The 13,975-nt window shown below is 47.4% G+C and overlaps 1 protein-coding gene across 4 annotated transcripts in view; it reads right to left on the bottom strand.

The window, feature by feature from the left end:
- Nucleotides 1-11,852, bottom strand: part of MYH11 (myosin heavy chain 11) — a 145,060-nt gene extending 133,208 nt beyond the window's left edge. For all 4 annotated transcript variants that reach the window (XM_037814262.1, XM_037814263.1, XM_037814264.1 and 1 more), the window contains exons 1-2: nt 11,725-11,852; nt 1,184-1,545 (exon numbers count right to left, since the gene is read on the bottom strand). In XM_037814262.1, coding sequence (XP_037670190.1) covers nt 1,184-1,528 — 345 coding nt within the window. In that variant the 5' untranslated portion in view covers nt 1,529-1,545; nt 11,725-11,852. The remainder of the gene's footprint in view (nt 1-1,183; nt 1,546-11,724) is intronic.
- Nucleotides 11,853-13,975: the final 2,123 nt, after the last annotated feature.

Genomic DNA, 13,975 nt, shown 5'->3' with positions numbered 1-13,975 from the left:
AGATGACAAAGGACATTCTGTGTTTTCCACTTGGCAAACAGTAAAGGGCAAAACCAAAGGGCATAAAGATAGAAGTAGCTGTTTTCATGAGTTTTCAAAGGATCAAGAACATCTGTCTAATAATAATAAAGATGATTACAACAGAAACCAATAATAATAGCAGCTAACATTTTGAGGCTTACAGTGTGCCAAGTACTTTCTTTTAAGAGTATCCCACGCTATGATGTTGCTACTACTCTTGTATTCATTTTACAAAAAGGAAACAGAATTTCAGAGAAATTAGGTAACTTGTTCAAGGTTAGTATGTCCTTTAGAGAGGAAAGATACAAATCAAGCCTGGACTGGGCACCCCTGCCCTGCAGTCTGGTATCATGGGGCCACATCATCTTGCTCTGGGGAGTTGGTCCAACCCCACAAGGCATCTTTGCCCCCAGAGTCTCTCCCCCTCTCCATAACTTAGTCCAGCCTACCTGACACAGTTTTCTGCAGTGATGGAACCATCCTCTATCTGTGCTGTCCAATATGGTAGCCACCAGCCATGTGGGCTACTGAGCCCTTGACATGTGGCTAGAATGACGGAAGAAATTAAAATTTTTAATTTAAATCTAAATTTAAATGGCCACGTGGCTAGCGGCTACCATATTGGATGGTGCAACTCTAGTCCTTTCTGATCTACCCTGTTGGCCCAAAGGAGTCCCAGAACCAAGCAGAGTGTTCCCGTTTGTGACAGGGAAGGTGTCCTCAAAACCTACGCAGATCCACAATTCCCCGACCCACCTGGCTGCCAGGATGGACCAGCCTCGCCAAAGACATCATGAGCTTTTCTTTATTTCCAAGGTGGAAGGAAGGCAAGGGACTAATTTATGGCAATCTGTTGAGTGTTTACCATGCAACTTGGCACTTTGCATATGTGCTCAACATGGTGTCATTCACACTTACTTCATGCAGTGAGGGTGACTGTGACCATTTTACAGATAGGAAAACTGAAGCTTTGAGAGGTGAAATAACCCATTCAAGTGCCATGGAATAAGGTAGGCAGGACTGAGATGTGAACCCAGGTCTGGATGAGCCCAGTCCAACCTTCAGCCTCCCTCCCTACAACCCAAGCCCACATCTAAACCCCTCCCTTCCTTAGGGAGCCAGGGGGCCAGGAAGAAGTCATCGGCTGTCGTGAGATACTCACATAGATGAGTCCCGAGAAGTACCTCTCTCTCAGGTTGTGCAACACTGATGCTTCATTGAGGCACGTCAGCTCCGCCATGTCCTCCACCTTGGAGAACTTGGGCGGGTTCATCTTCTGGATGTCATCCTTGCCGACCGTGACCTTCTTGCCATTCTCCACCAGCTCCACGATCACCTCATCCCCCTTCTCCTCCTTGATGCTGGCTGCCTCGAAGCCCTGCTTCTCTGAAGGGACCCACACCAGCTTCTTGGCGGCCCAGTCAGCCTGGGCTACTGGGCTGTTGAAGAAGTTTTTGTCCACAAAGAGGAACTTCTCGTCGTCACTGAGTTGGCCCTTCTGCGCCATGTCGCCTGTTTTGTCCCCTGCAGAATAAGGCAATAGGGTCAGAATCGAACTGGAGCCAAGCCCTAGAGACAGATAAACCTCTTAACTCGCCACGTCTAAGAACACATCCTGCAGAAACACTCCGCGAAGTACAAGGATGTTCTCTGCAGTCCTGTTTGTGTTTATCGAAGAATGGAAACAACCCAAAGGCCCTATGGGAGAGCATTTGCATCATTGCCTAAAATAATAAAGACCAAGCAACAACCCAATGGCTGGTCTCCTGCAGTCGGTTTGCCTCATGCTTGGGTCCCAAACTATCCTGTGGAGTTGAACAAAATCCACAGCCCATCACTGGGCCACCGGAGCCAAGCAGCCAACTCCTAAAACAGCAACACAGATTTCACAAAGCAAAATGGGAAGGGCAAATATCCCAATACCTACTTTTCTCTTTTAGGGGTGAAAATAGCAATAATAACAAAAACCAGAAGCTGATTTGCTCATCAGAGGGGAAGGTTATTTCTCCTGGGAGACGTGATCTAGTAGCCATTATTATCACTATTTTTTAATGTAGAAATGAGGGAATCGTTCCTTAAATCTAAATAATCATTTTAGTAAATAAAAAAAATGAAAAAAAGACTTGCAGTGAGTGAACACACACTGTCCCAGGTTCAACTGTCACATTCCCTGAGCTTTAAAAGCATTATTGAATTTTGCTTAGATTAATAATCCCAACAGCATCCTGTCCCGATCCTGCCTTCACTATTTAAAAAATATACTCCCTTCTACTTGGAAGAAGTTTAGCAAATAAATGTGGACGGAATGATAAAATTAGAATATAAACATTTTGAAACTCCTAACAGGGTGTTGGCAATGACCATCTATTCGTAGCCACTAACACCATTAAAAAAGTGGTTTTCCAACTTCCCTGGGCATCATGGTGGGCTCGTAAAGCCAGATCTCTGGGTCCCACCCACAGAACTTCTGATTTAGTAGGTCTAGGGTAGGGAGGTCTGAGCATTTGCATTTCTAACAAGTTCCCAGATGAGGCTGATGCTGCTGGTCCAGGGTCTCCATAGGAACGACAGTATTCAAGGAAAAGCTGGTGGAGAACTTTAAAATGGAGGGATCAGCCTGGCATCCCCTAAACCTACTGATTCATCTTAAACATCACAAAATGAGACAGCCCATCAGAACTTCTGTACCTCCAGATGGGATACCACAGGAAGCACCACTACCACCAATGAAATATTTTTACAAAAAAAGAAAAGAGAGAGGAGCTGATGGAGGCTCTGGGTCTAACGGCAGTTTATAGGAAGTACAGGACACAGGACACATGCTGACTAATGTCACAGGCAGGCAGCCAAGTCCAGAAGGTGGGAAACTGTAGGACAAATGACCTGGCTTCTTTAACAAATAAAGTACAAAAAGGGGGGAGGGGAGGTCATGTGGAAACTACTGATTAAAAGAGTTTAAGACACTTGAAAGAAGAGGATAGGGCCAGAAATGAAACAGGATTGGCTTCAAATGTCAATAATTGTTGAAGTTGAGTGACAGATATGTGGGGCTGTGTTGTACTGCTCTACTTTTGCGTAAGTGTGAAATTTTTCATGACGAAAAAATATAACCAGCACAAAATAAGATATGCACTGATAGAGATCACATACACACACACCCGCACACACAGGGCAAATCAAAGCTAAAGGTATATATTACATTTTTTAAGGTCACACTTTAAATGGAAAACTTTGGGAAATTGAATATATTTGTTAGAAAAAATGATATTTGACAACCCCTTCCCTAAAATAATAAACATTCATGAGAAAATTGGGAAATTCTGAGCATTGACAAGATATTTTATATTAAGGCATTTGTTGAAGTCTTTGGTGTGAAAAGGGTATTGTGAGAGTCTTTAATTTATTTTGAGACACTGTACAGTATTTACAGATGAAATGATACATCTGGGAATTATCTCAAAACAATCAGGGTGGAGATGAAATGAGATTAGCTCTTGTGTTGGTAACTGTTGAAGCTGAGTGATATGTACATGGAGGACATGGGATACTGTTCTTTCTACTGGAAATTGTACTGGAATTTTCCCTTAAAGGAACAATGTTACTATATACAATTTATAAAATGATCTTCTACTTGCAAGCAATGTAGATGTTGCATGATGTCCCTCTTGGTCTGTGGATGCCACGGGCTGAGTTTTCTGAACACTAGCGGTGGTAGTTAGCACTCTTGGACCCCTTACAGGCCCTGGGCCAAATTCCTCACTTGCAGCATCATCAGGGAATATCAATCACCACAGTCCTAAGAGTCAAGTTTTACTCCACCCTATACATATGGAAACGGAGGTTCAGAGAGGGAAAGTAATCTGCCTGAGGTCACACAGCTAAGCGGCAGAGCTCAAGTCCGCACCCAGGTCTGATTCCAGAGCTTGTGCTGTCCTGCCTCTCACATGAGCTTGATGCATTTGGCAGAAGCCCAAAGGAGTATTTGCAATAAATGTCATGTAAGGTAGCCAGCCCAGTGCCTGGTATATCATTAGCATTCAAAATGTTTCCCAAATCAGATTAAATGAGCTAAAACTCCATACCAAAATAAGGAGAATCTCATAGACATACTCTTGAGCTAAAGAAGCCAGACACAAAAAGACATACTGTATGAAGTTCAAAGTCAGGGCAAAACCAATCTATGGTGACAGAAGACAGGATAAGTTTACTCTTGGGCATGTGGTGACTGGAAGAGTAGGATATAGTGGGGGCCTCTGGGGGCTCATGTTCTGTTTCTTGATCTGAGCGCCAGTTACAGGGATCTGAGCACTTTGGAAAAAAATCCACCAAGCCATGGTATGTGCATTTTTCTGAATATACATATACTTCAATGAAAATTTGTTAAAATGGAAGCCAATTATACCTGAGGGACAGGAAGAGTACTTTGTTCCAAGCAATGTGACAAGTAAGCCACGCTTCCTAATTGTGATGTTGATGTGTTGCCTTAAAATCAGAAAAAATATGTAACAGGGAAAAAAAGAAAAGGGATCCAGGAATCCCCCTTGCCAGGAACCATCTCTTATCTAGAATCCAAGAAAACACAAACAAGCTCAAGTGCAAGGATTTGTTCTCTGTCCTTAAAAGGAGAGAGAGAAACTGGCTTGCTTCCCATGGCTTTGATGCCTCTGACAGTTACGATGTGTGAATTCCACTTTGGTCAAAGAAACAGAGGATAAGGAAAAAGTTGCTCGTGGTCCTGCTAGAAGGGTGTTTCCCAGAGTGTGCTCCATGGAACCCTACTCCCCTGAAATACTCAGGAGATGGGATGGGAATCAGAGAAGTTGAGAAACTCTTCAAAAATGATTCTTTGGTCAAATCCATTTGGAAAGTGCTACCTGCTCCGTCCCCTTCACCGAGATGCGTATGTCGGGACACCCAATGGGGCTGGCAGGTCCTGAAATCCAAAAGCAAGCTCACTTTTCAAGCCCAAGGCTCCCCAAACTGTATTTGGCCACAGATGTCATTTCCCCACCACACAACCCAGGACGCTCACTTTGCCTTTGCCCTGGGGACAATTCCATGAGTCTAGCAGATGAATAACACTTGCTGCTGAATCTGATGGCCTGCCAGCTCTCATCTCATTTAATCCCTTTGAGAATCCCACTTTACAGATGAAGAAACCGAGGCACAGCAAGTTAAGCAACTTGCCTATCATCACCTGGCTGGTTAAGGTGGGGTATGAATAAAGATATATTGTCAAACAGTCCCTTTCTGCTTTGTGTCCCTTCTCTTAAACAGGCAGAGAATGTGAAGACAGAAAGAAAGAAGGCATGCATGGGACACATCTTGAAGATGTGAAGACTTGAAGGCTCCAGGGGACGTGGCTGTCGTGATATAGGTGCTTGCCTCAGTGTGCACACAGAGCCTTGAGTTTTTTAAATTTGGGGTGATGAAATTAGACAACATGTGTCAGGGCACACATTAGGATAAGCATAGGAAGAAAGAAAAATAGCTTACAAAATTGCAGCAGAGAAGCACAATCCCAGTAGTAGAATTCTCGAGCGCTGAATTCTGCTGCTCCTTTCTAGTGATTATTTTAGACCAGGATTTCTCAACTTTGGCACTATGGACATTTAGGGCTGGATAATTCTTTGTAGGATGTTTAGCAGCATCTCTGGCCTTGACCCACTGAAGGACAGTAGCCCCACCCCATCATGGCAATCAAAAATGTCTCTAGACATTGCTAGATGTCCCTGGGGGACAAAACTGTCCCCAGTTGAGAGCCACTGCTTTTGAGTAAAAACTAGGGCTTTCTAGGGAAAGACGATTGTGGCTGAGGACAGTTGTCAGTCAACAGCAACCTGGATTGCCAACCACAGGAGGTCAGACAGACAGGGGGAAGGCGAGCACATCAGGCCAGCTGGCCCCACCTTTAGAAGACTTTACCTCTATTGGGTTGGGTACTGCCCGTCAAAATTCATGTCTACCCAGAACCTCAGAATGTGACCCTATTTGGAAACAGAGTCATGGTAGACATAATTAGTGAAGATGAGGTCATAGGATGAGCCCTAAATCCAAGGACAAATGTCCTCATTAAGGAGAGACCCAGAGAAGAGAACGCATGTGAGGTCACGGCTGAGATAGGGGTGATGCATCTACAAGCCAAGGACTGTTGGGGGACACCTGAAGCTGGAAGAAGAAGGAAAGAGTCTCCCCTAGAGCCTTCAGAGGGAGCCTGGCCTGCCAACACCTTGACTGAGGACTTTTGGAGAGAGAATAAGTTTCTGGTGTTTTAAGCTGCCCAGTCTGTGGTCCTTTGTTACATATGGCCATGGGAAACCAAGGTACCACCTATCTCGGTTCATCCTCATCAATCCCTCCTTCTCCATCATCCTCCAAGCCCTGCATCAGCTCCAAGGACTGAAAGGACATCTTTGGGTTATTAACCTAGAATTGATGGATACTAAGTGCAGGCCATTGATCAAGGACAGCTCTCGAAGGTTTTGATGAAAGCAAAGGACTCTACAAGTACAGCGCTTACAATATTTGACACATCTGAGTGCGATGGTCATGTACACAGTCATGGCATCCTCACCAAGAACTCAATGCTTCATTCTTTGAGCACAAATAAGCCACTCGATAGCCTCTATAAGACCACAGGGCCTTGAGTTACACGTCCCAGCTCTGCCCCTCACTTGCTGAGTGACCCTGGGCAAGTCACATTCCCTCTCTAAGCCTTAGGTTTTTCATTTGGGAATTTTTTTTTTTTTTAAATGGAAGGCTGGCCTAGCTCTATTTTATGGCACCTGTGATTCCAGATCAAAGGGCTAAAGTTGAACCAACTGGGAAATTTCAGCTGCTTTTATGAAGACAGTTTGTATTACCATCAGTTTTATATTCCCCAGAGGAATCAGGGGTAAAAGATCTTGCCCCTCTGCATGAACATTAATGACAAAGAAATAAAATAGCCTGGAAACCAGCCAAAGAGTACAGTATTTGCACATCATCGGATCTGGCCAACAGCTTCCCTTGAGATTTCACTTCCAAGCCTCTGGCTCAAGGTTTTGAACAGACACAAAAACCCAAGTGCCCCCAGGGGTCATGATGAGCAGGGCAGAGTGACCCAGGCCAGAGGTGGCCAGCTAGGGGTGGGCGGCAGCTTCTCACCTCCAGCTGTTGACCACCCAATGACAAGGTAGGTCTTGCATTGCCAGATTGTCAAGAGAAGCCAGAAGTCTGAATTTAGGTATCAAATACCCCACGACCACCAAAAATAAAAGGTGAACTATTGCTCACATTTCAAATGCTGTACAGACCAAATAAAAGCTCTCTGCACAGGCTCTAGAACCCAAGCCATCAGGTGGAAGGAACTCTGCAATGAAGAAACCAGCCTAAGGCCTGGGAACACAGGGGAAGGGGCTGGCCCAGGAATGGGAAGAGCCAAATGTGTAGGGGGTGGGGGTTGGGGGGCAGGGAGAGGGACTGCATGCTCCAAATGCTCCAGATCTCCAGGCCCCAAATTGTAATCTGTTATTAGTAATGGACACTGCATTTATTGGGGCCCTGGTACCTGTCAAGATTCAGGCCAGGGAGTTTATAGACAACATCTCACTATGTCTCAGAAGTGCTTGGCAAGGTGGGTAATATTTATTTTTCCCACATTATTGCTAGGATGACTGAGGCCCTGGAAGGTAAAGGAATTTAAAGGCCCTGGCTTGTAAGAGCTGGAGTCAGGATTTGAACCCAGACCTGTCTGACACCTGATTTATTCTTAGCAGAAAATCTTTGCCTTGCTCCCAGGCCTGCCCCCCGCTCCTCTCCCACCACCTGCACTTCCCACCACCCCCAGGAAGCCTGACCTCAGCTTTAAAGCTGAGCAGTGAATCTGCCTCTTTATTGTTGCCTTCTGTCGCTGGCCTAACTCATTTGAGTACTAATTTTTTCAAAGTAACTCCAGAAGGAAGTTATTTTAATTAGTAAACCTAAATTATTTTTTTCCTCCCACCCAAGCAAAGTTGGTTAGTGAAAGGTATGGTAGCCCCTGTGGAGGATATTCCTGGAATACAGAAAAATGGTTGTGTCTGGCCCTAAAAGCTCCATTATGTTTTGTATCTTGCAACCCTGGCCTAACCCAGCTTAAAATAAATGTACACTCTCACATGTGGCTGTTAGAAGTTAAAATTCACAGTTTTTACAGGGCAATATCTACTGATTTTAAATGTGCATGCCCTTTAACTTAGCAATTGCATTGCTGGGAATTTATCCTGCAGATAGACTCATATAAACAGACAAAAATAGATACACAGGGATGTTCCTGGAAGCATTGTTTATAAGAAATGGTGGAGTAACCCTCGTATGTTTCAGAGGAATTGTTTAAGGCAGACGCTATACTTTCAAATAATAGAGTATTATGCAGCTGATAAAAAGGGGGAAAAAGACTATCACGTGCTAATAGAGAAAGATGTTGAAGAGATATAATTAAGTGAAATAAAAACTGATCCACAGAATGCTGATATTTATGTGAAAAGGGAAGATTTGAATGGAGAAGTTTTGGAAAGAGGCAGGAGAATATATTAACTGTGATTGCATCTGGAGATGGGTTGGGGGTGGTATATGTGAGGAGGGAGAGAGAGATTCTGCCCGCAGACTGGGGAATGGCCAAAATGACCCTGTGTGACCTCAAACACTGGCCCCTTCTGAGACTCTGTATCATTTGCTGCATGCTTGGGGGGCGGGGGTGGGAGGGAACATGGGCGGGGTTGGGGGGCAGGGGGCAGCAGAGGGGGAGTCGGGGAGGGGAGCCGGGGCGGGGGTAGTCGGCACAGCAAGGCCAAGGCTGTGTGAGCACCAGGGAACTCCTACCGTCCTTTGTTAGTGGCTCTGATGGGGGATCTTCCTCCTGAGCCCCTGAACCCTTGATGAAGGGTGCAGAGACACTGGTCCTTCTGATCATGTACAAAAGTTCCTTGGAATTCTTGCTTGGCCTTCCAAACCTGGCCTTCCTTCAACTGTGCAGCTGCAGTTAAATGTGTTTTAAGATTGAGGATGAAGGAAGGAGAACCAGGGAGCACAAAGGCCCCCTGTGGAAGCCAGCCAGCCTTCTCCCCGTCACATGTGGACTCTTACAGGGTGCCCTCCGTCGTGACCCTCAACGAATCACAGGTGGACCAATATAACTAGAGGTCAAAAGAGCTAGGCTAGGTTGATAGATTCCTGTCTTCTTCTTTGACTAGTAGAGCTACCTTGAGCAAGTTATTCGGATTCCACATCTGTAAAAGAGGACCAGTAAGAACAGTATCTAGCCTAAAAAAGCGTGTGGCGAAGACTCAATGAGAATGCTTGTAAAAAGGGTTAGCACGTTGCCTGGCATAAGCGCTCAGCAAACATTAGCTATTCTCAGTTAGCCCCACTTCACAGGTAGAAACACTGAGGCTTGGGGAGGCCCATGCAGCTGATTTCTAAATTTGCTTGTGACATTCTTGGATCCCAATGGATTGCAAATTGGACTTGGTTTTCTAGAAAATCTAATGTATATCCGATTTCAGAATTACACAGTTGTACTTAAAGCATAAAATCCACCTGTTTGGATTTAATATCACTGCAGAAAGGAGATTATTTTCCCCCCAAAATAAAACTTACAAATAAAAGGAAGGTGGGGAATAAAATAATTCCACTTTCCTCCCAAATGTCTTCTCCTCCAGGCTCTTGCACTTGTTCTGGAAGGAGGAAGACAAGGGCAGAGAACTCCCCAGAGCCGAGACCAACAGGGCTGCAAGGCTGGGTAATTTGCAAGGGGCCTCAAGGAAAACGCTACCTTAAATGGGCATGTTTGCCTCCATCCCAGCCCTCGCACAGAAAAGTAACGATAACAAATCCATAACGAATACCTTGTACGGAATAACATGCCTATTTCAGACATTATTTAAAAAAACATGGTGTTTACCAAGGCAAGACCTGGAGGCATCCTGAAGACCCAGCTAGTGCATCCTTAGGACACCAGTGTCATAACCAACCTGTGGTCACCAGCTCAAAGTAGAGACCACAGCACCAGGGGACAAACAGTACATTTTATTTTAAATTCAGAAAAGGTCAGTTTGTGTTTTCTCCAAAGAGAAGATGATAAATATTCGCCTTGCTGGAAGCACTTGGTCCCACCAGAAACCTGACTTCGACAAGAGGTTTTTGTCCATAAAGAAAAAGGATGGTGAAGTCAGGACATAAACTTGGCATCAGACAGACCCAGGAATGGGTTCTACCATTCACTAACTGTGTGACCCTGGGGTGAGTTACTTAACCTCTCTGAGCCTCAGCTGCCTTATATCCTAAACGGGCATCCTAATACCTCCCTCATAAGGTGGGTGCAATGATTAAATGAGATAAATGATGCCAAATATCACTGCAGTGTCTGGCACATAAGCACCCCATGATAGTAGCTATTTCCATGGGAAAGCACCAAAGAAAGACTGCTTTTTCTTTCAATGATTCTCAATATCCTATTTTTACACACTGCTATCTACAACTTTCAGTTCAATTCATCTTCAAGTCCCTCTCCTTAAAAAAATGCTAAAATAATATCTTTATGTAAGCCAAACAAATAAAAAAGATGGCACCAAACAAAACATGAGCATGCAAAGCAGTTTACTAACAGTCTGCCTGCTTCCCCTTTGTCAAACCCTGGCTAGTTTGCAATATAAACTGTCAGTTCTTAATACTGTAACCAAAGGCTCCAGGCCCTGGGTTTCCCAATACTTTATCTTCCTTCTTGACAAGCATGGCTTTGAACCATGCCTGTCTTGGAGCAGCAAAATCCCCACCAACCCTCTACACATGGAGAAAATTTACAGCAGGGAGTAGCCATGCCCTCTCTCACTTTGCCCAAGTTATTGGGTAGGTACCATTTGCAGCCCCTGCTCTGCAGAAAATCTCAGCTCTTAACCCAGGTTCACCTGCAAATCCTGGATGCAAATGGAGACTTTGGTTTCTTCCTGGTACCTGAAAGCCTGGGGTCAACCTGGATTTTTAAAAATCTGCTGGATGAGAGGAGTGTGTTTGTGTGCTTGGTGGGGGCGAGGGAGGTCTGGAAGAAAACTGGGATCAGATCAGTGAACTGATCATCAGCGTTATCTCCCTGGGGTTATCAACGAACAGACCCCTAGGCTGATGGCAAACACTCCCCTTGCTGCCAGCCTATGCCCACGTGTTTTCAAGTGATTTAACACGTCAACACAACTAAGCAATGCCTCCAAATCCAGTTGGAGCATCATTTTACCTGCCTAGGTGATGGCAAATGACTTTTCAGTGAAGTTCAGCTGCAATTTCTTTGTGCCTAGAATAAAGTTAGAAGCCTGATTGATCAAAGCTGAATCTCCGAAATGTCTAAGGGAGAGGCAGCAGCTCCCAGATTTGCCTGTTAACAAGAATCATCTGGGACTCTTACTTTTAAAGTTTCTCTGGAGGTTCTTATTGGATTGGAGTTGGACCCTGGCATGGGTATCTTTAACAAGTAGTCCTAAGGTGATACTTATTATTGGCAACCTTGGGAAAATGCTGGTTTGGGGGAAATCTAAGATGATGGAACAGAGAGAAATGAAACGAGTGAAGCTTGCCCCTAGTCCCTAAGAGGATGACAACAGAAACACTCACCGGCCCCCAGCCCCGGTAGGATGCCCTGCTGGACCCTCAAGCCCTCCACCCAAACTCTCTCAGAGGACCAGCACTACTTACAGGTCTTTAACTGGGGGCGGGGACAGCGGAGAAGAAACTGGATGGAGAGCTCGGATCCCGCACACCTCCCAGGCTGGGGCGTCCAAATCTCCCTGCTCGTCCGGGACACCCCTCTATATAGACCCGGAGCTGCCCTCGGGTGGGAAATGGGAGGTGGCCGAGGGGGGCGGAGTGGGAGAGGGTTCCTCGCTGCGTCTCCCGCAGCGCCCCCTGCAGGGTTCGAGGACGCCGCTTTCGCCCAGGTCCTGGGGCGCGCTGGGCGGCTGGGCGCACGGCACCCAGGGCGCGCTGGGCAGGGGCGCGCGGGGCTGGAGGAGTCCCCGAGTCTCTGGGTCCCTAGGGAAAGAGGTCAGGCGGGCAGCGCCGGAGGGGATGCTTGAGGATTTCTTTCCTGTCCTTCCTGAACGGTTCCAGTCGCTCCGGCTTTAACCTCCCGCTCGCCAAGTGGGGGGCCGTGGCGGTTCTGACTCGGCGCCTCCGCCCCTCCCCATTTTACTCATCTCCCACCGCCTGGAGAGGGGGCCGGCGGGGCCGCGTGGAGTGTAGGGAAAGGGGATTTGTTGAACTTTGCAAAGTGCAAGGCAGGAGCCCCCGGCTGCTGGGAACTGGGTGAGAAGGGAAAGTTTTTCTTTTTCCCAATTTGCCCACTCCCCCCCCCCCAGCCAAAATTAAAACAAAACAAAACAAAACAAAACAAAAACACTGCTGTCGACTTCGCCGCCGGGGTGTGTCACTCAGCTGCGTGATCTTGGGCAAGTCATTCCCCCTTAATAGACTTCATGTTCGTGTCCCCAGCTGCAAACTTCAGGGGCTAGGGTGGGGTAGGAGGGAGGAAGGAGTGTGTGAGATAATTATGTAATTTACAAGGTGCTTGTCAGGATTCAAAGAGAATGTGAGTGAGTGCCAGAGGCTTGAGGTTCCCTTCAATTGCTCTCCTCCCCACCCCAAGAAACCCTCGCAAATGGAAAAGCGCCCTAAAAATTTCCCTTCCCACTCCCTCTCTTAGTACCTGTCTCTTCCTCTCCTGACACTCTCTCCCGCTTTCTGTCTTTTTACTGTCTCTAGGTCCGTATCTCTCTCTCCCTCTCTGCCTTTCTCCCTCTCTCCCTCCTTCTCTCTCTGGCTCTCCGTCTTCTCCCTCGTCTTCTCCCCTCTCCATCACACGCACGCACACACAGGCCATAAAAGGCAGTCGAGGCGATGGGCTGGCCCCGCGCCAGGCCACGGACCCGCAGGCAGCCCGGGCGCCCCGCTCCCCGCCCGGCCCCGGCCCCGGCCCCGAGGTTCCCGGGCCCGGCCCGTGCTCCCTCCCCGGGCTTGGCGGGTGGGGGGTGCCGGGCGGGAGGCATCCCAAAAAGGGCAGGCGTGGGCGCCTTCCTGCAGGAATTCCCAGCGCCGCATACCAGCCCGGGGCTGCCCGCTCCCCCTGACTAAATATGGTGCCGAGCGGCCTCCCGGCGCGGCCTGGCGCGGAGGAGGGGGCCCTTCACCCCGCGGTCTGCCGCAGCCTGGACGGGTGGGAAGAGGACCCCTCTGCTTGGGACAGAGCCAGAAGGGGTAGCCCTTCAGTCCCACGCGGGTCCCAGCTGCTTCAAGCCAGAGGATTTGGGGAGGGGGCTAAAGGAGTTGGGGGTCCCTTGCCAGGCTCTGCGCTTGGCACATGCCCGGTTTCCTACAACACCTGCCTTCGCGGCCGGGTAGGGAGGGTGTCATTATTAATACTCCTATTTTTCAGGCGAGAAAACTGAGGCCCCAGAGGAGTGCTGCTTGCCCCAGCTCTCACCCGGACAGTCACAGATGGGTGCTGGGACTCCTTCCAGAGTGAAGACACGAAAGGGAAATGCCCACCCAAATTGTCGTGGAGGCTAAGGACAGGCCTCTGGAGTCAGCTGCCTGAGAATAAATTTACCAGGGCCACTTTCCAGCTGTTCCATCCTGGGCGAGTAACTTAACCTCTCTGTGCCTCAGTTACTCCATCCATAAAATGGGAAGAACGTCAGCTGCTTCCTGGCTTCTTGTAAACAGTCCTTGAGATGACCCGTGTAAAATGAACATATTACACTGCTTCGTGTTAGCTGCTATTATTCTCAACAAGCATGAAACCAAGTAGAGTTGAACCAGGCCTCGGGGACATACTGGTGAGGAGGAGCCTCCCTTATCCGGTGTTGGCCTACAGACTCCCTGTCCTCTTGCCAGAGCTCTGCCTCCCTCCAACCTCAAGCTGATCTGGTATTTGCCCCTGAAAACACCA

Source organism: Choloepus didactylus, chromosome 21, assembly GCF_015220235.1.
Source record: "Choloepus didactylus isolate mChoDid1 chromosome 21, mChoDid1.pri, whole genome shotgun sequence".
Lineage (NCBI taxonomy): Eukaryota > Metazoa > Chordata > Mammalia > Pilosa > Megalonychidae > Choloepus > Choloepus didactylus.
Note: the sequence above shows the minus strand (reverse complement) of the source record. Positions and strands in the feature narration are given on the sequence as shown.